Genomic DNA, 23,042 nt, shown 5'->3' with positions numbered 1-23,042 from the left:
TATAAAATATCATTTGAAAACAATTTTATCTTATAATTAAATGTCCTCTTTGAAAGTGGAAACCATGCATTGACACCAGTGGTAGGCACAGTGGGTTACCTCAATCCTTGGTAAGTACTTATGTTTCCAAAGAAACAAACAGCATAATTTTCTACCTTTTGTTAAAATGTAAAGAATTTTTTTTATATATTTACTTCTGGTTTATGCAGGCATTATGCATGTAACAGGCTAGCTGCGAAAAGTGACCTGTATAGTTTTGGAGTCTTACTCTTGGAACTGATAGCAAGCCGGACTGCTGTGATTATAGGCAATGTTGACAACATTCATATAATTCAATGGTTTACTCCCTTCGTGAAGGAGGGGATATAACAAACATTGTCGATGCCTGGCTAGCAGGAAATTTTGACACAAGTTCTGTTTGGAAAGCTGTGGAGACAGCGATGGAATGTTTGCCACCAATTTCCATCCAGAGGCCAACTATGAGTAGTCATGTGGTGATACAATTAAAAGTGTCGGGAGATGGAAGTTGCTCATGAAGAAGCTTTGCTGATGGAGAGCCAAATGATGGGATCAAACAATTCAATGGGCATGAGATAGATACCATGAGACACTTAACTGGAGCTAATAGAGCTGGTCAAGTCATCTTTTCGGCTCCCCTTTCTGTACGTTATAACTAAAAGTTTGTCAACTATTCGGCTAGACCCAGAAGAAGGTTAAGTAATAACATTTTCTAGAATTAGCTTTCAAAGTATAGAAATTATGCAAATTCTGCATATTATAAGCTGTCAGTTATGAACTCTGACTTCTGGACCACAAATTGATTTTGAAAAAAGGGTCTTGGATGGCAATTATGTTCAATGTGCCCAACTAGGCAAGGCAACATGAAATCAATAATTGGAAATTGAAGCCATACAAGATACTGTACTTGTTGATAGATTAACTTTTAGAATCAGGAAAAATCCCTTTATATGCCCCTAGCTTAAACTTTTGTCACTAATAATGTGATATGTGACACGTTAATTACAAAAGCCTGGGTCCTATGCGATGCTCAATCTTCTTGTCTTTTCCTATATGAAGCTTTAGCAGTCTCTTCCGTAACATCCGCTATCTTAATTGAAAGTCCAATGTACGCTTTAAGAACAAAGCACATAGGCATGACTATATATAAGTACCCCAAACAATTTAACATGAATTAGTTGAATTTGGAACCAAAAGAAGTCCAGCATGTTTCGTGGGCAGGCAAAATGTTTTGTTCTAAAACTATGGGTGGTCGTTGTTCAAGTTATCATTGCTCTCATTACTGTGAGCAACTTAACACTAGCAATAGCAGATTATTTACATTCTGAAATGAACCTTGCCAGTGACCCTTCTGGTTGGTATACACTGCCCCTCTTAGAATTTTCTGTATCATACCTTGAAAAGATTTTGTGCTTTGTGTCCTATGCTGCTACTTTCTCAGTGTGTAGAGTTCCTACTTGACATACTTTTTCTGTCAACTTTAATTTCTAGGTTTCGTAAGCATCGACTGTGGGGCTACTGGAGATTACATAGACAATGTAACTGGTCTATTTTATGAGTCAGATGCAATGTACATTGATGCAGGAGAAGTCAGGGAGACATCTCACGAATTCAACCTGCCATGCTATAAACAGCAGGTACAGTATTTGAGGAGCTTTCCTCAGGGAACAAGGAATTGTTACACACTGAAGCCTAAGCAAGGGGCAAACCATAATTACCTTATCAGGGCTCTCTTTGCATATGGGAATTATGATGGCAAAAACCAGTTCCCCACGTTTGATCTACATCTTGGTGTTAATAAATGGGTGACTGTCGACCCCTACAGTTCAACAGGATTATTTGAAATTATTCATGTTCCCTCAGTGGATTACATTGATGTGTGTCTTGTGAACACTGGCTATGGAGTACCCTTCATATCAGCATTGGATTTAAGGCCTTTGGACAACTCCATTTATCGAATTCAAGACGGTGCACTCTCCACCATTGGAAGACGTGATTTGGGTGGTTCTTCCGTTACCAGGTAAATCATTTAAAGCTTTCCCAACAATATTGTTTTATCAAAAGAAATTGAAAAACATACTTCATTTCATGTTTTTCTTGTGGCAACCATTATTAATCACATTAATTCACATTTGCTGATGCCCATGTTCTCACATAGGTACCCAGATGACATCTATGATCGCTTATGGATTCCTCTTCATCCTATCAATTTCGATGGTTCGATTACCATTTCCACACAGTCCACAATATATACCCCAAGTTTCGATGATGGTTATAAAATACCAGCTGAAGTGCTGAAAACTGCAGCAAAGTCACAGAATGCCAGCATTCCCCTGAGTTCATCCTCTTACTTTCCAAGTTCTTCATCTCAATTTTATGTTTACTTTCACTTTACAGAGATTGAAAAGTTTAAAGATGGCCAGAAAAGGGAATTGAGCATTGGGCTAAACGGTGAACGCAATCTTACAGAATGGACTGGTCTTGAATACCTAAAGCCAACCATCATAGCTCCAAATTATCCACCAATCAATGGCACTCAACTTAACTTTTCTATCTATGCAGCAGAAGGTTCAGATCTTCCTCCTATCCTTAATGCTTTCGAAGGTTTTGTGTTCGTGGAGCTCCCACTTTCACTAACAAACCTTAATGATGGTACTTCCCATCCCTTCTGTTAGAATTAGCCAGAATTTTGTCTTCTATTCACCTCAATGATTATTATCCGAATTCTTTTTTCTCTGAATCCTACAGTTATTGCTATCAAAGGCCTCAAACGAAAATACGGAGTGACTAGAAACTGGCAAGGGGATCCATGTGTTCCAAGTAGTTTCTCATGGGAAGGTTTGATATGCACCAATGATACCACTCCAAGGATCATCTCATTGTGAGTCCCCTGTCAATGATTGAAAGTTGTCTATGAAAAGTAGTATAATTTGACTTAGTATTCTATATATTCAATGGAATCCCAGGAAGGTCCTTCAACTTGTGGAATGGCCAAAAATGTCTTAACTGAATGAGAAAATTGGGTTTGAAACTTGAGTTTCACTTATTTTTTGCATCATTTTTTAGTTGATGGTGATGCATCATTTCATGCAGGAATTTGAGCTCAAGCAAATTGACAGGTGAGATAGCAACTTCACTGTCTAATCTCGAAGCATTAACGGTATTGTAAGTATAATTATACAGGTGAATGACTCTTAGCATTCAATTACTATACTAAAGGCTCATAATATTACATTAATGATTTTCACCGGAAAATTTTTGTGCTAAGCCCCATCATAAAATGACAACGCATAAAGAGGAACCAACTCTTTTTTGTTGCAGAGATTTATCATACAACCACTTGACTGGGCCAGTACCAGAAGTTCTTGCCCAACTGCCAAATCTGAAAGTCCTGTAAGTAGTTAAACTACCTAAACTTTGAGTTTGATTATGAAACTACAAATTTTGGAGTGGGAAGTGGAGAAAGATAGTTTATTTAAATTGCAGGGACATAACTGGGAACAAACTCAGTGGTTCAGTTCCTGATGCTCTATTGGAAAAGTTCAAATGTGGAACATTGTTATTGAGGTAATCTATTTTCCCAGTGATAAAATGCTTATGTTTGTCTAACTGCTTATGGTTGATTACAAGTTTTCCCGCTCTTTCTTTGTTCTCTTAGTTTGATCATTTGTTGTTATTGTTTTCGTTTTTGTGTCACGCAAGGCTTGAAGGAAACCGAGATCTTTGCCTGTCAGCTCCATGCCATGAAAACAAAATGAACTTCAATATTTTAGCAGTGGTACCTACTCTAGTTATCTTGCTAATTCTGCTCCCTGCCAGTGCTCTGGTCATGTACAGAATTCGAAGAAAAGGAGGTAACATCTTTATTTCATTCTTCATGCAATTTACTTTGTACGAAATATTTTAACATACTATATTTATCTTCATTGGTGTCCAAATATATAGCTACTGGATCCAAGGAGGAAGGGTCTCTGAAATCGAAAAATCGACAATTCACTTACTCTGAGATTGTTAGTATCACTGATAACTTCAAAACTGTTATTGGAGAAGGAGGATTTGGAAAAGTTTACATGGGCACTCTGGAAGATGGCACTGAAGTTGCTGTTAAGGTTCTCTCACAGTCATCAAGACAAGGTTATAAGGAATTTCAAGCAGAGGTCAGCCAGAGTTTCAATCACTTCAATTTTTCATCAATGTTGAAACTGTAACACTCTCAATTTGAATGCAGGCACAACTCTTGATGATTGTTCATCATAGGAACTTGGTTTCTCTGATTGGTTACTGTGATGACCGTCACAATAAGGCACTAATTTATGAATACATGACCAATGGAAACTTAAAACAGTATTTATTAGGTATACAAGAACTTAATCATATCCTGAAAAGCTTCAAACTAATGTATTTGATAATGATATGCGTGAATTCTATGGCGAAAAGCTCTTATGTTTTGATTGCAGAGATGGATACAAATATGCTAAGCTGGAGTGACAGGGTTGAAATTGCAGTAGATGCTGCCAATGGTTTGCAAACAGAACTAATACTGAAGCGTATTTCTCTAGATGATTTTGGCCATTTTCACTTCCTTACAGCAACTAAACGTTTGGGCATTGCAGGGTTGGATTATCTACATAATGGTTGCAAGCCACCTACAATACACAGAGACTTGAAGCCATCTAACATTTTGCTAAATGAAAACATGCAAGCAAAACTAGCTGATTTTGGACTCTCCAGATTAATCTACAAAGAAAATGATTCTGGTATAGATACATGCCCTGCTGGCACACCTGGATATATAGATCCTGAGTAAGTACAGTTATGTTGATTTTATTGATCATTCCATCTCCCTGGTGAATGTCTGTATGATTTCTGTTTTCTATGCAGATTCTATGTAACTGGGATCTTAAACAAGAAAAGCGATGTTTATAGCTTTGGGATAATTCTGTTTCAGCTGATCACTGGGCAACATGCAATTATGAGAAGCCTTGGAGAAGATAGATACATACTTCAGCGTGTGATACCGCTAATCGAAAGAGGGGATATCCAAAACATTGTGGATCCAAGATTAGAGGGACAATTCAACACTAACACAGCCTGGAAAATAGTGGAGATAGCCATGTCATGCGTGCTACCCAGTGCAGTTCAAAGACCGGACATGAGTGATGTGGTGACTGAACTAAAAGAATGTTTGGCTACTGAGGTGGATCCTAGAAGATCCTACCCTGCAGAAAGCAGCAACACCAGTTCAGGTGATCCTCTCGAAAACGTCTGCATTGAGCCTGGAATGGAGATAGTTCCCATTACAAGGTAACTACTGAATATGTTGTAGTACAGCATAGCACTCCAATGCCACATTTACATATTTACTCAATGAAAATGTAAGTTAATTTATGAGCTTTGGGTCTGCCTCAATGGCTCAACCTAGTATATTATAGTAATAGCAATTATGATGGCAACGTATTGCATATGAGTTTGTACAATGGATTTCCTTTTCCTCACTACATTGTTGGAAAGCTGTAGAGACAGCGATGGAATGTTTGCCACCAATTTTCATCCAGAGGCCAACTCTGAGTCATGTGGTGTTGAAACAGGAAAGGGACCTGAGGCAAGATAGCAAATAGACCATAGAATCTCGGTTAAAGTATATAATCTTACGCAAAAATGAAATACTGAGATTTATGTAAATATTGTAGGAATTTAAATGCCTCGGAATGAGAAATGAATGAAGCATTGTAATTTTTTAGTCTTTTCATGTAAATTAGCAGTTGAAAACTTGAATTGAAAATTCTGAAAACCGAAATTTTTTACCCTTTTCAAAATCTCATATAACTTGGAAGTTTCCCGGACATGAACAAACATAAACTAAAGCTACCTTTCAACCACATGAAAATAACAGCAAAATTTCCAGTTGGGCTGCAGAGATAGATGCCATGAGACACTTAACTGGAGCTTACAGAGCTGGTCAAGTCATCCTTTTGGCTCCCCTTTCGGCTCCCCTTTCTGTACGTTACAACTAAAAGTTTGTCAATTATTCGGCTAGACCCGGATGTAGGGACAAGTAATAACATTTTCTAGACCTCTAAATTTAGTTTTGGAAGTATAGAAATTATGCGCATTCTGCTTATTATAAGCTGTCACCTACCACAAATTGACTTGGAAAGAACGTCTTGGATGGAAATTACGTTCAATGTAGTCAACAAGGCAAGGCAGCTTGAAATCAATAATTGGAAATTAAAGCCATAGAAGATACTGTACTTGTTGATAGATTAACTTTCAGAATCGGGAAAATCCCTTCATATGTCTCTAGTTTAAACTTTTTTCATTAATAATGTAATACGTGACACGTTAATCACAAATGCCTGGATCCTGTACAATGCTCAATTTTCTTTTCTTTTCCTAACTGATCCTTTAGAAGTCTCTTCCGTAACATGCACTAGCTTAATTGAAGCCCAGTGCGCGCTTTAAGAACAAAGCACATAGGCATGACTATATATAAGTACCCCAAACAATTTAACTTGAATTAGTTGAATCTGGAACCAAAAGAAGTCCAGCATGTTTTGTGGGCAGGCAAAATGTTTTGTTCTAAAGCTGTGAGTGGTCATTGTTCAAGTTATCATTGCTCACGTTACTGTAAGCAACTCAAATCTAGCAAAAGCAGATTATATACATTCTGAAATGAACCCTTCCAGTGTCCCTTCTGGTTAGTATACATTTCTCCTCTTGGAATTTGTGCTTTCTGTCCAATTTTCACTCCTATGTCGTATAGTTTTTTGAATTATATAATTTTTTCAGAGCACTCTCCAGCTCTCTTTCTCAAAAATTTATGGTCATGGCATCTTAATGGGCTGATTGACTGCTACTTTCTCAGTGTGTAAATTTCCTACTTGACATACTTTTTCTGTCAAATTTAATTTCTAGTTTTCATAAGCATCGATTGTGGGGCGAGTGGAGGTTTCATAGACAATGTAACTGGTCTATTTTATGACTCAGATGCAATGTACATTGATACAGGAGAAATCAGGGAGACATCTTTCGACTTCAACCTGTCATGTTATAAACAGCAACTGAAGCCTAAACAAGGGGCAAACAATAATTACCTTATCAGGGCTTTCTTTGCATATGGGAATTTTGATGGCAAAAACCAGTTCCCCACGTTTGATCTATATCTTGGAGTTAATAAATGGAGGACCGTTGACCACTATACAGTACTTGAAATTATTCATGTTCCCTCAGTGGATTACATTGATGTGTGTCTTATGAACACTGGCTATGGAGTTCCCTTTATATCAGCGTTGGATTTAAGGCCTTTGGACTACGCCATTTATCGAATTCAAGACGGTACACTCTCAACCACTAGAAGACACGATGTGGGTGGTGCTTCAACTCTTACCAGGTAAATCATTTAAGGTTTTCCCAACAACGTTGTTTTATTCATGACATTGATTCAAATTTGTTGATACCAATGTTCTCACATAGGTACCCACTTGACATCTATGGTCGCTTATGGACTCCTATTAATTTCAAACTGGACTGTCATTTCCACAGAGTCCACAATATATGCCCAAAGTCTCGATGATGGTTATAAAATACCAGCTGAAGTGCTAAAAACTGCTGCAAAGTCACTAAACGCTAGCATTCCCGTGACTTTATACTTTGACCCTCCAGGTTCTTCATCTCAATGTTATGTTTACTTCCACTTCACAGAGATTGAAAAGCTTAAAGATTGCCAGAAAAGGGAATTGAGTATCGGGCTAAACAGTGAACGCAATCTTATAGAATAGACTAGTCTTGAATACCTAAAGCCAACCACCATAGCTCCAAATAATCCACCAATCAATGGCACTCGACTTCATTTTTCTATTTATGCAGCAGAAGGTTCAGATCTGCCTCCAATCCTTAATGCTATAGAAATTTTTGTGTTTGTAGAGCTCCGACTTTCACCAACAAACCTTAATGATGGTACTTCCCATCTCTTGTTAGAATTAGCCAGAATTTTGTATTCTATTTGCGTGAATGATTATTAACTGATTTTTTTCCTTTAAATTCAACAGCTTTTGCTATCAAAGACCTCAAACAAAAATACGGAGTGACTAGAAACTGGCAAGGTGATCCATTTTTCCAAGTAGTTTCTCATGGGAAGGTTTGATATGCACCAATGATAGCACTCCCAAGGATCATCTCATTGTGAGTACCCTGTCAATGATTAAAAGTTGTCTCTGAAAAGTAGTATAACATGACTTAGTATTTCATATATTCAATGGAATCCCAGGAAGGCCCTTCAACTTGAGGAAAAATTTTGTCTCAACCGATTTTAAGTATGGAATGGCCAAACATGGCATAGCTGAATGGGAAAATTGGGTTTGAAACTTGAGTTCCACTTATTTTTTGCATCATTTCTGAGTTGATGGTGGTGCATTCTCTTTGATGAATTTCATGAAGGAATTTGAGGTCAAACAAATTGACAGGTGATATAGCAACTTCGCTGTCTAATCTCCAAGCAATAAGGATATTGGAAGTATAATTATATAGTGACTGGCTCTTGGCATTCGGTTACTATGGTCAAGGCTCATAATATTACATCAAAGATTTTTGCCGGAAAATTTTTGCGCTTAACCCCATCATAAAATGACTGCACATAAAGAGAAACCAACTCTCTTTGTTGCAGAGATTTATCATACAACAACTTGACTGGGCCTGTACCAGAAGTTCTTGCCCAATTGCCAAATCTAAAAGTCCTGTAAGTAGTTAAACTACCTAAACTTTGAGTTTGGTTATGAAACAACAACTTTTGGAGTGGGAAGTGGGGAACGCTGTATTTGAATTGCAGGAACTTAACTGGGAACAAATTCAGTGGTTCAGTTCCTGATGCTCTTTTGGAAAAGGTCAATAGTGGAACATTGCTATTGAGGTAATCAATTATGTTATCTAACTGCTCATGGTTGATTACAAGTTTTCCTCTTCTTTCCTTGTTCTCTTTTTTTGATAATTTTTTGTCCTTGTTTTCATTTTTGCGTCATGTAGACTTGAAGAAACCCAAAATCCTTGCCTGTCAAGTCCATGCCGTGAAAATAAAAAAATGAACTTCATTATTCCAGCAGTGGTGACTACTCTAGTTATCTCGCTCATTCTGCTCCATGCATGTGCTTTGGCTATGTACAAAATTCGAAGAAATGGAGGTAACGTCTTCCTTTCATTCTTCATGCAATTCACCTGCTCTGAAATTTTTTAACATGATATATTATCTTCATTAGTGTCCAAATATATAGCTACTGGATCCAAGGAGGAAAGGTCTCTGAAATCAAAAAATCGACAATTTACTTAACGCTGAGATTGTTAGTGTCACTCATAACTTCAAAACTGTTATTGGAGAAGGAGGATTTTGGAAAAGTTTACATGGGCATCATGGAAGATGGCACTGAAGTTGCTGTTAAGGTTCTCTCACAGTCATCAAGACAAGGCTATAAAGAATTTCAAGCAGAGGTCAGTCAGCGTTTCAATGGGTTAAAATTTTCATTAATGTTGAAACTATAACACCCTCAATATGAATGCAGGCACAACTCTTGATGATTGTTCATCATAGGAACTTGGTTTCTCTGATTGGTTACCGTGATGAGCATCACAATAAGGCACTGATTTATGAATACATGACCAATAAAGACTTAAAACAGTACTTATCAGGAATGCAAGATTTTATTTATGCCCTAAAAAGCTTCAAAATAATGTATTTCATAATGATATTGTGATACCTTAAGCAAATCTCATATTGGCAAAGCACGGGAGGGATATTAAGTCTATCTATACTCTGTTTATATATCCCACATCGGTAGGAGTGAGAAAATTTAACTGGTTAAATAGTTTGTAAGCTATTTAAACTGTTAAGATGTATTTTGGGTCGTAAAACTCAAAAGCAAAACCATGATGAATTGTATATCTACAGTAAACAATATCTTGACAGTGGGCCGAGTTATTGGACCAAGAATGTTTTAAATGATATCAAAGCGGCTTCGCGTGTCCTCTTGAACAATAGTGAGACAAATTTTAGCGAAAAGGCTGAGTCCTATAAGGGGGGCTGTATGTGATACCCTTAGGCAAAATCCCACATCAACAAAGTACGAAAAAGATGTTTGCTTTATTTGTACTCTATCTATATATCTCACATCGGTTAGGGGGGAGAGAATTTGACTGATTAAATAATCTGTGAACTTCTTAAACTATTAAAACATGTTTTAGGTTACAAAGCCTAAAAGCAAAACCATGATAGACTGTGTGTTCAAACTGAACAATATCTTAATAGTGGGTTGGGTTATTGGACCAAGGATATTACAGATATGTTGAATTCTATGGTGAAAAGCTCTCATGTTTTGATTGCAGAAATCGATACAGGTATGCTAAGCTGGAGTGACAGACTTTACATTGCAGTAGATGCCGCCAATGGTATGCAAACATAGCTAATACATAATCATATTTCTCCAGATAATTTAGGCCATTTTCGCTTCCTAACAGCGACTAAACATTTGGCAATGGCATGGCAGGGTTGGATTATCTACATAATGGTTGCAAGCCACCTACTATACACAGAGAGTTGAAGCCTTCTAACATTTTACTAAATGAAAACATGCAAACAAAACTAGCTGATTTCGGACTCTCCAGATTAATCTATAAAGAAAGTGATTCTGGTATGGAAACATGTCCAGCTGGCACACCTGGATATATAGATCCTGAGTAAGTTTTAAAACTTGATTTTTATTGATCATTCAATCTCCTTGGCAAATGTCTATATCATTTCTGTTTTCCCTGCAGATTCTATGCAACTGGGATCTTAAACAAGAAAAGCGATGTTTATAGCTTTGGTATTATTCTGTTTCAGCTGATCACTGGGCAACATGCAATTATAAGAAGCCTCGGAGAAGATAGATACATACTTCAGCGAGTGATTCCAGTAATTGAAAGAGGGGATATCCAAAACCTTTTGGATCCAAGATTAGAAGGAGAATTCAACACCAAGGCAGCCTGGAAAATTGTGGAGATAGCCATGTCATGTGTACTACCAAGCGCAGTTCAAAGACCGGACATGAGTGATGTACTGGCTGAACTAAAAGAACGCTTGGCTACTGAGGTGGATCCCAGAAGATCCTACCCTGCAGAAAGCAGCAACACCAGTTCAAGTGATTTGCTTGAAAACGTCTGCATTGAGCCTGGAATGGAGATAGTTCCCATTACAAGGTAACTACTGAATATGTTGTAGTGCAGCGTAGCACTCCAATGCCACATTTACATAGTTACTGACTGTGAATTTATGAGCTTTGAGACTGCCTCAATGGCTCAACCAAGTATAATGTAGTAATAGCATTTCTAATATTTGCTTTGAATATGTGCTTCAATTATGGTGGCAGTTGTATTGCATATGAGTTTGTTTTGTACAATGGATTTCCTTTTCCTCACTACCTTGTTGTGAATATTTTCCATGTCAAGCAATGAAATTTTGTCTGGTTTTGTTGTGATTCAAAATTAAAATTTCAAGAATTAGTATACAATTCAATTATGTTTTGTTGAATTGTCAGGATAATAGTATACATGCAATGCAATGAATTATTGCATATAACAGGGGATTTGAAATTAAATATCTGAATGATATTAAAATTGGGAAATCTTTAATTTTTTTAAAGTATTCACATATAATTTTATAAGAAAATAAAAAAAACAGAGAGAAAAAAAAAATATTTCTTTTACATTTTAATTAATTATTTCCTAACTATAATTGAAAACTAAAAAATTGTACCACAATTAAAATATCAATCTTTATATAATAAATCAATTGAATCCAGGCTTTCCTCTCCCTAATGAAATTATACCAAATTTAAAAGATTCAGGAGTAAAAATATGATAGACATGATAAAACATTAGAAAACAAATAGTTTTTTACATGGTTCGACTGAGAGGATTAGTAATATATATTCACAGTATCGTTATTATCTCGATAATTATGAGATTACAAAGTGATAAATAATATAACATTACTGTTAAATATTTTCAAATAACGATTAAATGATGTTTTTCCTTTTCCTATTGTTTTGTATTTATAGTAGTGAGAGTCAATGTTATATAAGTTTAGGATAGCATAATAAGTAATGACATGATGGATGTCATTGTAGCTACGATATGATAAAAGAACAATCACCCTTCAATCAAGATTGTCGAATTTGAGAAAAATGATTATCTAACAATAGAAAACAATTATTTAATACTAGATGATTGTTGTGATCATAGAAATTGTTTCTTGTTTCTTATTTTGTGACTTTTAGAAGATATCTTGTTTGAGGCTCGTCTTGTAGGTTGTTAGCTAGAATGATGTTTTTTCATTGATTGTTGGTCGATCGTTATTGAGTCTTATCTGTGAGTTGACTCAAGCAGAAATTTTAACTGCAATAACACAACACATTCTCACTTTCTAAATAAGTTTTGTTTGTAAAATCTGTTATTTGGCATGCTACAATAATTGAAAAAACAAAAATATTATTTATTATTTGTATTGTTTCCTAAAATTAAATAACAGTTTACCCCAAACTTTTATTAAATGTTTTTTTCATCCATTGTTTATATTGATGTTATGATTAATAACTAAAAAGGAAAATTAAAATTTTAAAAATTCGTTAGTGTCATTAGCTATTGAAGAACTAGACAATTGTAATTCACGTCATATCACACACTCGGTATGGTACGATTTGGCCAGAAATAGCAATAGGGAGACCTCTAGTAGAGGCTTTTGCATTCAAAGTGCACTCTGATAGTTACAAAGGAAGAGAACAAAATAAGAGGCCCAGGTGTGAGCATTGTGAGAAAATTTGACACACAAAGGATGGTTGTTTTGAGATCATCAAGGATCCACCTAATATAGGCAAAGTAAAACAAAGAAAGGGAAGCCAACACATAACACCAAAGCAAAGAAGATGTACAACAAACATCCTTAGTGAATCTAGCAAATATATCACAAAATCAATATGAAAAGCTAATGGCCCTACTTGGTGATGAGAAGCAAGAAATGCCTAGTGTAAACTTTATTGGTAATGTCTCTAGAAGCTCATTTAAACACAAGGGTTGGATCTTAAACAGTAAAACCTCTGACCATATTGTGTTAGAAGGTGCATTGTTAAAATCTCATACAAAATCGTTGTCAAAAATTCGAGTGACAATACCAAATGGAGAAAGGGCAGTTGAAGATGGAATTAGGACAATGGAGATTAAAAGGGGACATTCAATTGAACCATGCTTTGTCATTTTCTAAGTTTAATTGCAATCTCATCTCCATCAGTAAATTAACTAAAGACTTAAACTGATGAGTTGTTTTCCTCCCTAACAAGTGTTTCTTGCAAGACCTTGCCACCAAGAGGATGATTGGAGTGGGTAGGCTGCAAAGGGGGCTTTACCACCTTGAAGGAAATGCAAGAGTGAAGGTGAACTCAATAAAGACCAGTATAGATGCAAGGACACTTCACCATAGACTTGGTCATATTCCAGTTCAGAAATTAAAGGAAGTGTTTGGGTTTAATGTACTGGGTAATAAATTAGGTCTTTGTGATGCATGACATAGGGTCAAATAAACTAGAAATGTTTTTCCCTTTAAGCAATAAAAAGGTCAAAAGAAAATTTTGATTTGATGCATTTGGATACATGGGGGCCATATGGGACTACAACTCTCTCTGCTGCATCTTATTTCCTCACTATTATTGATGATTGTTCATGAGGAACATGAGTTTATTTAATGAAAACCAAGGGAGAAGCATCCATTTTGTTTGAACACTTTGTCAAAATGATGAAAACTCAATTCAACAAACAGGTGAAGAAAATTCTCTCAGATAATGTAGCCAAATTTCTATCAAAAAGATTTCAAAACTTTATTTTACAATAAGAAATAATTCACCAAATTTCTTGGAATAAATTTCACTAAAATAAATATCCAAATACTAAACTAAATCTAAAGTTTTCTAAGGCATTCAAAACAAATCCAAAATATTTTCTAACAATACCAAATTTTTCTTATCATATGTTGAGTAACAACTCAAACTCAAAGTAAACTGTGCTAGATATCAGTTGCATCTTTGACAAGAAAATCCACAAAACAAAGTTGGAATAAGTTAGCATTAAAAATATATAACTTAGTTAGGAAAAAAAAAAACAGATACGGTCTAAAGATTTATATTTACATGTATTATTGTTACATGGGTACGAACACAAGACCAAAATGAATATATAGAACTACTCTTTCTTCTCCTTTACTTAGATATTCAAGAATATAGTATCAAAAAGTGTAAATTTAATGGACACTCTCTAAAAGAACCTTATAAAATATCATTTGAAAACAATTTTATCTTATAATTAAATGTCATCTTGAAAGTGGAAGCCATGCATTGACATCAGTGGTAGGCACAGTGGGTTACCTCAATCCTGAGTAAGTACTTATGTTTCCAAAGAAACAAACAGCATAATTTTCTACCTTTTGTTAAAATGTAAAGAAATTTTTTTATATATTTACTTCTGGTTTATGCAGGCATTATGCATGTAACAGGCTAGCTGTGAAAAGTGACGTGTATAGTTTTGGAGTCTTACTCTTGGAACTGATAGCAAGCCGGACTGCTGTGATTATAGGCAATGTTGACAACATTCATATAATTCAATGGTTTACTCCCTTCGTGAAGGAGGGGATATAAGAAACATTGTCGATGCATGGCTAGCAGGAAATTTTGACACAAGTTCTGTTTGGAAAGCTGTGGAGACAGCGATGGAATGTTTTCCACCAATTTCCATCCAGAGGCCAACTATGAGTCATGTGGTGATACAATTAGATGTGTTAGGAGATGGAAGTTGCTCGTGAAGAAGCTTTGCTAATGGAGAGCCAAATGATGGGATCAAACAATTCAATGGGCATGAGATAGATACCATGAGACACTTAACTGGAGCTAATAGAGCTGGTCAAGTTATCTTTTCGGCTCCCCTTTCTGCACGTTATAACTAAAAGTTTGTCAACTATTCGGCTAGACCCAGAAGAAGGGTTAAGTAATAACATTTTCTAGAATTAGCTTTCAAAGTATAGAAATTATGCAAATTCTGCTTATTATAAGCTGTCAGTTATGAACTCTGACTTCTGGACCACAAATTGATTTTGAAAAAAGGGTCTTGGATGGCAATTATGTTCAATGTGCCCAACTAGGCAAGGCAACATGAAATCAATAATTGGAAATTGAAGCCATACAAGATACTGTACTTGTTGATAGATTAACTTTTAGAATCATGAAAAATCCCTTTATATGTCTCTAGCTTAAACTTTTTTCACTAATAATGTGATATGTGACACGTTAATTACAAAAGCCTGGATCCTATGCGATGCTCAATCTTCTTGTCTTTTCCTATATGAACCTTTAGCAGTCTCTTCCGTAACATCCGCTATATTAATTGAAAGTCCAACGCACGCTTTAAGAAAAAAGCACATAGGCATGACTATATATAAGTACCCCAAACAATTTAACATGAATTAGTTGAATTTGGAACCAAAAAACGTCCAGCATGTTTCGTGGGCAGGCAAAATGTTTTGTTCTAAAACTATGGGTGGTCGTTCAAGTTATCATTGCTCTCATTACTGTGAGCAACTTAACACTAGTAATAGCAGATTATATACATTCTGAAATGAACCTTGCCGGTGATCCGTCAGGTTAGTATACACTGCCCCTCATAGAATTTTCTGTATCATACCTTGAAAAGATTTTGTTCTTTGTGTCCTATACTGCTACTTTCTCAGTGCGTAAAGTTCCTACTTGACATACTTTTTCTGTCAAATTTAATTTCTAGGTTTCATAAGCATTGACTGTGGGGCGAGTGGAGATTACACAGACAATGTAACTGGTCTATTTTATGAGTCAGATGCAACGTACATTGACACAGGAGAAATCAGGGAGACATCTTTCGACTTCAACCTGTCATGTTATAAACAGCAGGTAAAGTATTTGAGGAGCTTTCCTCAAGGAACAAGGAATTGTTACACACTGAAGCCTAAACAAGGGGCAAACCATAATTACCTTATCAGGGCTTTCTTTGCATATGGGAATTATGATTGCAAAAACCAGTTCCCCACGTTTGATCTATATCTTGGTGTTAATAAATGGCTGACCGTTGACCAGGGTACAGCAGCATTTGAAATTATTCATGTTCCCTCGGTGGATTACATTGATGTGTGTCTTGTGAACACTGGCTATGGAGTGCCCTTTCTATCAGCGTTGGATTTAAGGCCTTTGGATTACTCCATTTATCGAATTCAAGAAGGTGCACTCTCCACCATTAGAAGATATGATGTGGGTGGTGCTTCATCTCGTACCAGGTAAATCATTTAAGGCTTTCCCAACAATGTTGTTTTATTCATGACATTGATTCAAATTTGTTGATACCTATGTTCTCACATAGGTACCCAGTTGACATCTATGATCGCTTATGGAAGCCTATCAGTTTCCCTGACTGGATTGTCATTTCCACAGAGTCCTCAATATATGCCCAAAGTCTCGATGATGGTTATAAAATACCAGCTGAAGTGCTGAAAACTGCTGCAAAGTCACTAAACGCTAGCATTCCCCTGAGTTTATACTTTGACCCTCCAGATTCTTCATCTCAATGTTATGTTTACTTCCACTTTACAGAGATTGAAAAGCTTAAAGTTGGCCAGAAAAGGGAATTGAGTATCAGGCTAAACGGTGAACGCAATCTTACAAAATGGACTAGTATTGAATACCTAAAGCCAACCACCATAGCTCCAAATAATCCACCAATCAATGGCACTCGACTTCATTTTTCTATTTATGCAGCAGAAGGTTCAGATCTTCCTCCAATCCTTAACGCTATAGAAATTTGTGTGTTTGTAGAGCTTCCCCTTTCACCAACAAACCTTAATGATGGTACTTCCCTTCTCTCCTCCTGTTAGAATAGCCAGAATTTTGTATTCTATTCGCTTCAATGATTATTAACCGAATTTTTTTCTCTGAATCTAACAGTTAGTGTTATCAAAGACCTCAAACAAAAATACAGAGTGACTCGAAACTGGCAAGGTGATCCATGTGTTCCAAGTAGTTTCTCATGGGAAGGTTTGAATTGCACCAATGATGGCACTCCAAGGATCATATCATTGTGAGTACCCCCTCAATGATTAAAAGTTGTCTATGAAAAGTCGTATAACTTGACTTAGTATTTCATATATTCAATGAAACTCCCAGGAAGGTCCTTCAACTTGAGGGAAATTTTTGACTTAACTGATTTTTAGTTTTATGGAATGGCCGAACATGGCATAACTGAATTGAGAAATTTGGGTTTGAAACTTGAGTTGCACCTATTTTTTGCATAATTTTTTTGTTGATGGTGATGCATCATTTCATGCAGGAATTTGAGCTCAAGCAAACTGACAGGTGCGATAGCAACTTCACTATCTAATCTTGAAGCATTAACGATACTGTAAGTATAATTATATAGTGACTGACCCTTAGCATAGGCCCAGAATAATACATTAAAGATTTTTAATGGAAAATTTTTGTGCTAAACCCCGTCATAAAAATGCCAACACATAAAGAGGAACCACTCTTTTTGTTGCAGAGATTTATCATACAACAACTTGACTGGGCCTGTACCAGAAGTCCTTGCCCAATTGCCAGACCTGAAAGTCCTGTAAGTAGTTAAACTGCCTAAACTTTGAGTTTGATTTTGCAGCTACAAATTTTGGAGTGGGAAGTGAGGAATGATGTATTTGAATTGCAGGAATTTAACTGGGAACAAACTCAGTGGTTCAGTTCCTGATGCTCTAATGGAAAAGTTCAAATGTGGAACATTGCTATTGAGGTAATATATTTTCTCAGTGATAAAATGCTTATGTTTATCTAACTGCTTATGGTTGATTGCATGTTTTCCTCTTCTTTCCTTGTTCTCTTTGTTTGATCATTTGTTGTTCTTGTTTTCTTTGTGGTGTCATGCAAGACTTGAAGAAAACCAAGATCTTTGCCTGTCAAGTCCATGCCATGAAAACAAAATGAACTTCATTTTTCCAGCAGTGGTACTTAGTCTAGTTATCTTTCTCATTCTGCTCCCTGCCGGCACTCTGGCGATGTACAGAATTCGAAGAAAAGGAGGTAACACCTTCCTTTCATCCTTCATGCAATCTACTTAGTCTGAAATTTTTTTACATAATATATTATCTTCATTGGTGTCGAAATATATAGCTACTGGATCCAAGGAGGAAGGGTCTCTGAAATCAAAAAATCGACAATTTACTTACTCTGAGATTGTTAGTATCACTGATAACTTCAAAACTGTTATTGGAGAAGGAGGATTTGGAAAAGTTTACATGGGCACTCTGGAAGATGGCACTGAAGTTGCTGTTAAGGTTCTTTCACAGTCATCAAGACAAGGTTATAAGGAATTTCAAGCAGAGGTCAGCCAGAGTTTCAATCACTTCAATTTTTCATCAATGTTGAAACTGTAACACTCTCAATTTGAATGCAGGCACAACTCTTGATGATTGTTCATCATAGGAACTTGGTTTCTCTGATTGGTTACTGCGATGACCGTCACAATAAGGCACTAATTTATGAATACATGACCAATGGAAACTTAAAAACAGTATTTATTAGGTACACAAGAACTTATTCTAATCCTGAAAAGCTTCAAACTAATGTATTTGATAATGATATGCGTGAATTCTATGGTTAAAAGCTCTTTTGTTTTGATTGCAGGGATGGATACAAATATGCTAAGCTGGAGTGACAGGTTTGCAAACAGAACTAATACTGAAGCATATTTCTCTAGATGATTTTGGCCATTTTCACTTCCTTACAGCAACTAAGCTTTTGGGCATTGCAGGGTTGGATTATCTACATAATGGTTGCAAGCCACCTACAATACACAGAGACTTCAAGCCTTCTAACATTTTACTAAATGAAAACATGCAAGCAAAACTAGCTGATTTTGGACTCTCCAGATTAATCTACAAAGAAAATGATTCTGGTATAGATACATGCCCTGCTGGCACACCTGGATATATAGATCCTGAGTAAGTACAGTTATGTTGATTTTATTGATCATTCCGTCTCCCTGGTGAATGTCTATATCATTTCTGTTTTCTATGCAGATTCTATGTAACTGGGATCTTAAACAAGAAAAGCGATGTTTATAGCTTCGGGATAATTCTGTTTCAGCTGATCACTGGGCAACATGCAATTATAAGAAGCCTTGGAGAAGATAGATACATACTTAAGCGTGTGATACCGCTAATCGAAAGAGGGGATATCCAAAACATTGTGGATCCAAGATTAGAGGGACAATTCAACACTAAGGCAGCCTGGAAAATAGTAGAGATAGCCATGTCATGTGTGCTACCCAGCGCGGTTCAAAGACCGGACATGAGTGATGTGGTGGCTGAACTAAAAGAATGCTTTGCTACTGAGGTGGATCCCCAAAGATCCTACCCTGCAGAAAGCAGCAACACCAGTTCAAGTGATTCGCTCAAAAACGTCTGCATTGAGCCTGGAATGGAGATGGTTCCCATTACAAGGTAACTACTGAGTATGTTGTTGTGCAGCATAGCACTCCAATTTCATATTTACATAGTTACCGAATGAAAATGTCAGTTGATTTATGAGCTTTGAGTCTGTATTGCATATGAGTTTGTACAATGGATTTCCTTTTCCTCACTACATTGTTATGAATATTCTCCATGCCAAACAATGACATCTTCGCTAGTTTTGCTGTGATTCAAAATCAAAATTTCAAGAATTAGTAGACAATGCGATAATGTTTTGTTGAATTCTCGGGATAATAGTAATTGAATTTAGATGTTACATTTACAAGGGTTAAAGGTAAACTTAGGAGAATAGTGGGGGTAAAAAATATTTATGGAAGAATATGAATTTTGTGGACTTGGGATGTGTACACTTATCAACACTGTCCATAATTTTAGCAAAGCGCAGATAAATTTTGGTCCTCTTCCTCTCCCCCCACCCAACAAAAGCCCAAGTATCTTATACACCCAAGATAAAGAGCCAAAACGCCCTATACCTAACAGAAAAAACATTAAGCGAATACCCAAAATGGTGGTCATTTTATTTCTATTTTTCCATACATAACAGAATAATGGAAAAGATTATTTGAGAGTCTCGGTTCAAAAGGATCTCGGAGACTCATCAAAGCATGAAAGTCAAGATCTTTCAGAAAATGGATTTCCATTTTAAAGAATGCATACCCACATAAATAAGCTCACACTAACTTGTTAATTTGGGATTCAATTCAGGATTTTTCTTGAGAAGTATTGAGAAAGAATTGGAATAGAATAATATCAATTTATATAGATACAAGAGAAAAAGTTATCTATTAATTCAAATGTTGTACCTATAGGATAGAGAAAGAGAAAAAAACCAAAAATTTCATGTAATACTTTTGGTTAAAAAATCAATCCGATTGATTTCGTACCCTTTTATATCTGCAACAAAGTGAGAACTATCCTCCAAGGTTTGTCTTAATGACAAGTTGGCCTGAAATTGTGCACTAATAAAAAGTATACCAAATTCAAAAGATTGAGTGAAAGAAAATAATAGCCATGATAAGGCAAACATTTTTTGTTTTTTTACGTGGCTCAGTTGAAAAGATCAGTAGCCTACCTCCACAATGTTAACATCCTCGATATTATGAATTACAAAGTGAATTATGAATTTTGTGATTTATGTCTGCTGATGGATTACTTCTTCTCTCACTAGCCTGAGTGTATGACAAAAATAACTGGAGTGCAGATGGGTGCAAATAAATCTGAGGTAACAAATTCGCTAAACTCACCAAATTCCTCCATTGGAGCAACTACTGGAAGTCATTTCTTTGAGCAGCAAGAATAGAACTGGGAAAGTTATCTACCGCCTTGTAGATAAACTTCAGTTTTGCGATTCTTAAACTTTAATTTTGAATACGTACCAGTTGTTAAGGGAAGATGCAGCTCTATATCTATTGATTATGCTTTATGCTATGAAGCTAGGATGCACGGAAGCTTACCCCATGGCGTGTTTCTGCATTTTGGAGAAACGTTTCGAGGTGTTTCGAAAATATAAAAAATTCAAAACGCATTTCAAGATAAGAAAATCGACTAAAAGTTGATTTCATACCTCAATCTCCTTTACAATTTCAAATCTTAATTTTGATTTCGCCTTCCCTCATTTTTGGCATCTGAAGTTTCTTTCCAAGCAAGCTAACAAGAACTCAACAAATTCCTTTGTTAAACAAGCTAAACAACACGGAGGCAAATGCTAGGACAAGTGCAGATGGTGTGTTGCTTTGCAAAACTCTATCAGCTGCTCGAGCTACTAGCCAGTGGCATAACACAGTTCTTACATGCTGACCACTCCAGTTTCTGTCAACAAAATTTCCCCCTTTATGTACAGCTGATTTGCAAACATTCGCTAAATAGTTTTCAGCTTTAGACAAGCCTGACGAAACTTTATGCTGTTTTGATCTAACTGTCAAATGTCACCTGGTACTATCAGATATGAATAGAACATTTAGATATTTCCTCTACTAATATGAGATCCTTGTTTCCTTTCCATATTCATTTGTTACCTTGTGCTTTGTGGAATTATATCCGCAACAAAGTGAGAACTATGATCCAAGGTTTGTCTTAACAACAAGTTGGCACAAAATTGTGCACTAACGAAAAGTATACCAAATTCAGAACATTCGAATGAAAGAATATAACAAGCTTGACAAGGCAAAAAGAAAACAAACAGTTTTTTTTTTATATGGTTCAATCAAAAAGATCAGTAACCTATGTCCACAATGTTATTATCTCGATAATTATGAGATTGTCAAGTGATTGAAAAGAAAATATTGCTAAATGTTTTAAAGCAAGAATTAGATGATTTTTTTCGCTTTTTCATGTTCTGTATTTATAGTAGTGAGAGCTGAGGTTAAAGAAGTTTAGGATATTACAATAAATAATGGTATGATAGATGTTGTAGTGGTCACAGTATGGTGGAAGAGCAATTACACTTCAATTGAGATAGTCGAATTTGAGGAGTATTATAAGGAGTATCAGTCAAAGCCAGCAAAGATGGCTGGAAGCAAAGAATCAGCTGTCATAATAAAGGATGCAATATATGTTTTGGGTGCAGGGAGTGGAGATATCTTCAGAACTACCATGTCAATCCTGTACTTAACAAAGTCTTTACTCCTGAACAATATAGCTCAATCCTTGTCAGCACATTCTCAGGTTTTATTAAGGTACCTTCTCAACTTAAAATACTATAATTCCTGATAAAAGTTGCAAGAAAGTTAAGGCTTATATGCTGCTTTCATTGGGAAACAGACCATGTATATAGCTTGGGAGCAAGGATATTTGGAGTGACTTCACTGCCACCACTGGGTTGTCTTCCTGCAGCAAGAACTTTATTTGGGTTTCATGAGAAGGGATGTGCCTTTAGAATCAACAACAGATGCCTAACAATTTAACAAGAAGCTCAACTCCTAGGCTGCAAGTCTCCAAAAGTTACATCATAAGAGATGTAGCAAGAACTCTTTATGTTCTGGGCAAAAATCCCTCAGTTCAAGGTATGTGCAGAAAATGTTAAATGCTATATCATAAGAGATGCGAATAATTGTTGATCTTAATATTATGTTTTTGTTGGGTTTTTTGGAAGCAGCAAGAGGTTGCTGTGGAACAGGAACTATAGAGACAACGGTATTTTTGTGTAATCCAAAGTCACTAGGAACATGTTCCAGTGCCTCTGAGAATGTGTTTTGGGACAGTCTTCATCCATCTCAGGCTGCAAATCAGGTTCTTGCCGATACATTGATTGTTCAAGGGCTTGTTCTCATTTGAAGAGGATATGAAGTCCTAAATTGAAAGTATAGTTGCATTTTACCCAGTTGTTGATTCTTCATTTCAATTAATCTTACTCCTTTGCTAGTTCCCATGGCTACCTTGATACCAAGAACCAAAAGCTTGTTTTACTAATTATGTTGATGAGGAA

At 36.1% G+C, this 23,042-nt stretch overlaps 2 protein-coding genes and 1 pseudogene across 2 annotated transcripts; all 3 read left to right on the top strand.

The window, feature by feature from the left end:
• The first annotated feature begins 335 nt into the window (after positions 1 to 335).
• On the top strand, positions 336 to 11,323 carry LOC123219001 (putative leucine-rich repeat receptor-like serine/threonine-protein kinase At2g19230). The gene is given in 28 exon segments (XM_044640655.1): positions 336 to 447; positions 1,510 to 2,038; positions 2,177 to 2,670; positions 2,767 to 2,899; positions 3,112 to 3,183; positions 3,340 to 3,411; positions 3,505 to 3,585; positions 3,721 to 3,872; positions 3,964 to 4,175; positions 4,247 to 4,373; positions 4,476 to 4,538; positions 4,632 to 4,821; positions 4,900 to 5,322; positions 6,944 to 7,353; positions 7,492 to 7,773; positions 7,885 to 7,974; positions 8,067 to 8,155; positions 8,455 to 8,480; positions 8,681 to 8,752; positions 8,843 to 8,923; positions 9,037 to 9,191; positions 9,267 to 9,334; positions 9,336 to 9,392; positions 9,394 to 9,495; positions 9,567 to 9,690; positions 10,381 to 10,449; positions 10,548 to 10,737; positions 10,816 to 11,323. Coding segments are annotated over 28 exon segments (4,902 nt in total). The 3' UTR covers positions 11,243 to 11,323.
• Positions 11,324 to 15,693: 4,370 nt separating this feature from the next.
• LOC123219000 (senescence-induced receptor-like serine/threonine-protein kinase) lies at positions 15,694 to 19,727 on the top strand. The gene is made up of 12 exons (XM_044640654.1): positions 15,694 to 15,718; positions 15,856 to 16,381; positions 16,465 to 16,949; positions 17,046 to 17,178; positions 17,428 to 17,499; positions 17,638 to 17,709; positions 17,800 to 17,880; positions 18,016 to 18,167; positions 18,258 to 18,469; positions 18,541 to 18,657; positions 18,831 to 19,087; positions 19,166 to 19,727. The coding sequence occupies exons 1-12, from the start codon at positions 15,694 to 15,696 to the stop codon at positions 19,590 to 19,592; spliced, it is 2,559 nt and encodes an 852-aa protein (XP_044496589.1). The 3' UTR covers positions 19,593 to 19,727.
• A 2,288-nt stretch (positions 19,728 to 22,015) lies between these two features.
• LOC123218997 lies at positions 22,016 to 22,891 on the top strand (annotated as a pseudogene).
• Positions 22,892 to 23,042: the final 151 nt, after the last annotated feature.

The sequence above is a fragment of the Mangifera indica genome, chromosome 6 (assembly GCF_011075055.1).
Source record: "Mangifera indica cultivar Alphonso chromosome 6, CATAS_Mindica_2.1, whole genome shotgun sequence".
Classification (NCBI taxonomy): Eukaryota; Viridiplantae; Streptophyta; class Magnoliopsida; order Sapindales; family Anacardiaceae; genus Mangifera; species Mangifera indica.
This window is presented reverse-complemented; position numbering and strand designations above follow the sequence as displayed.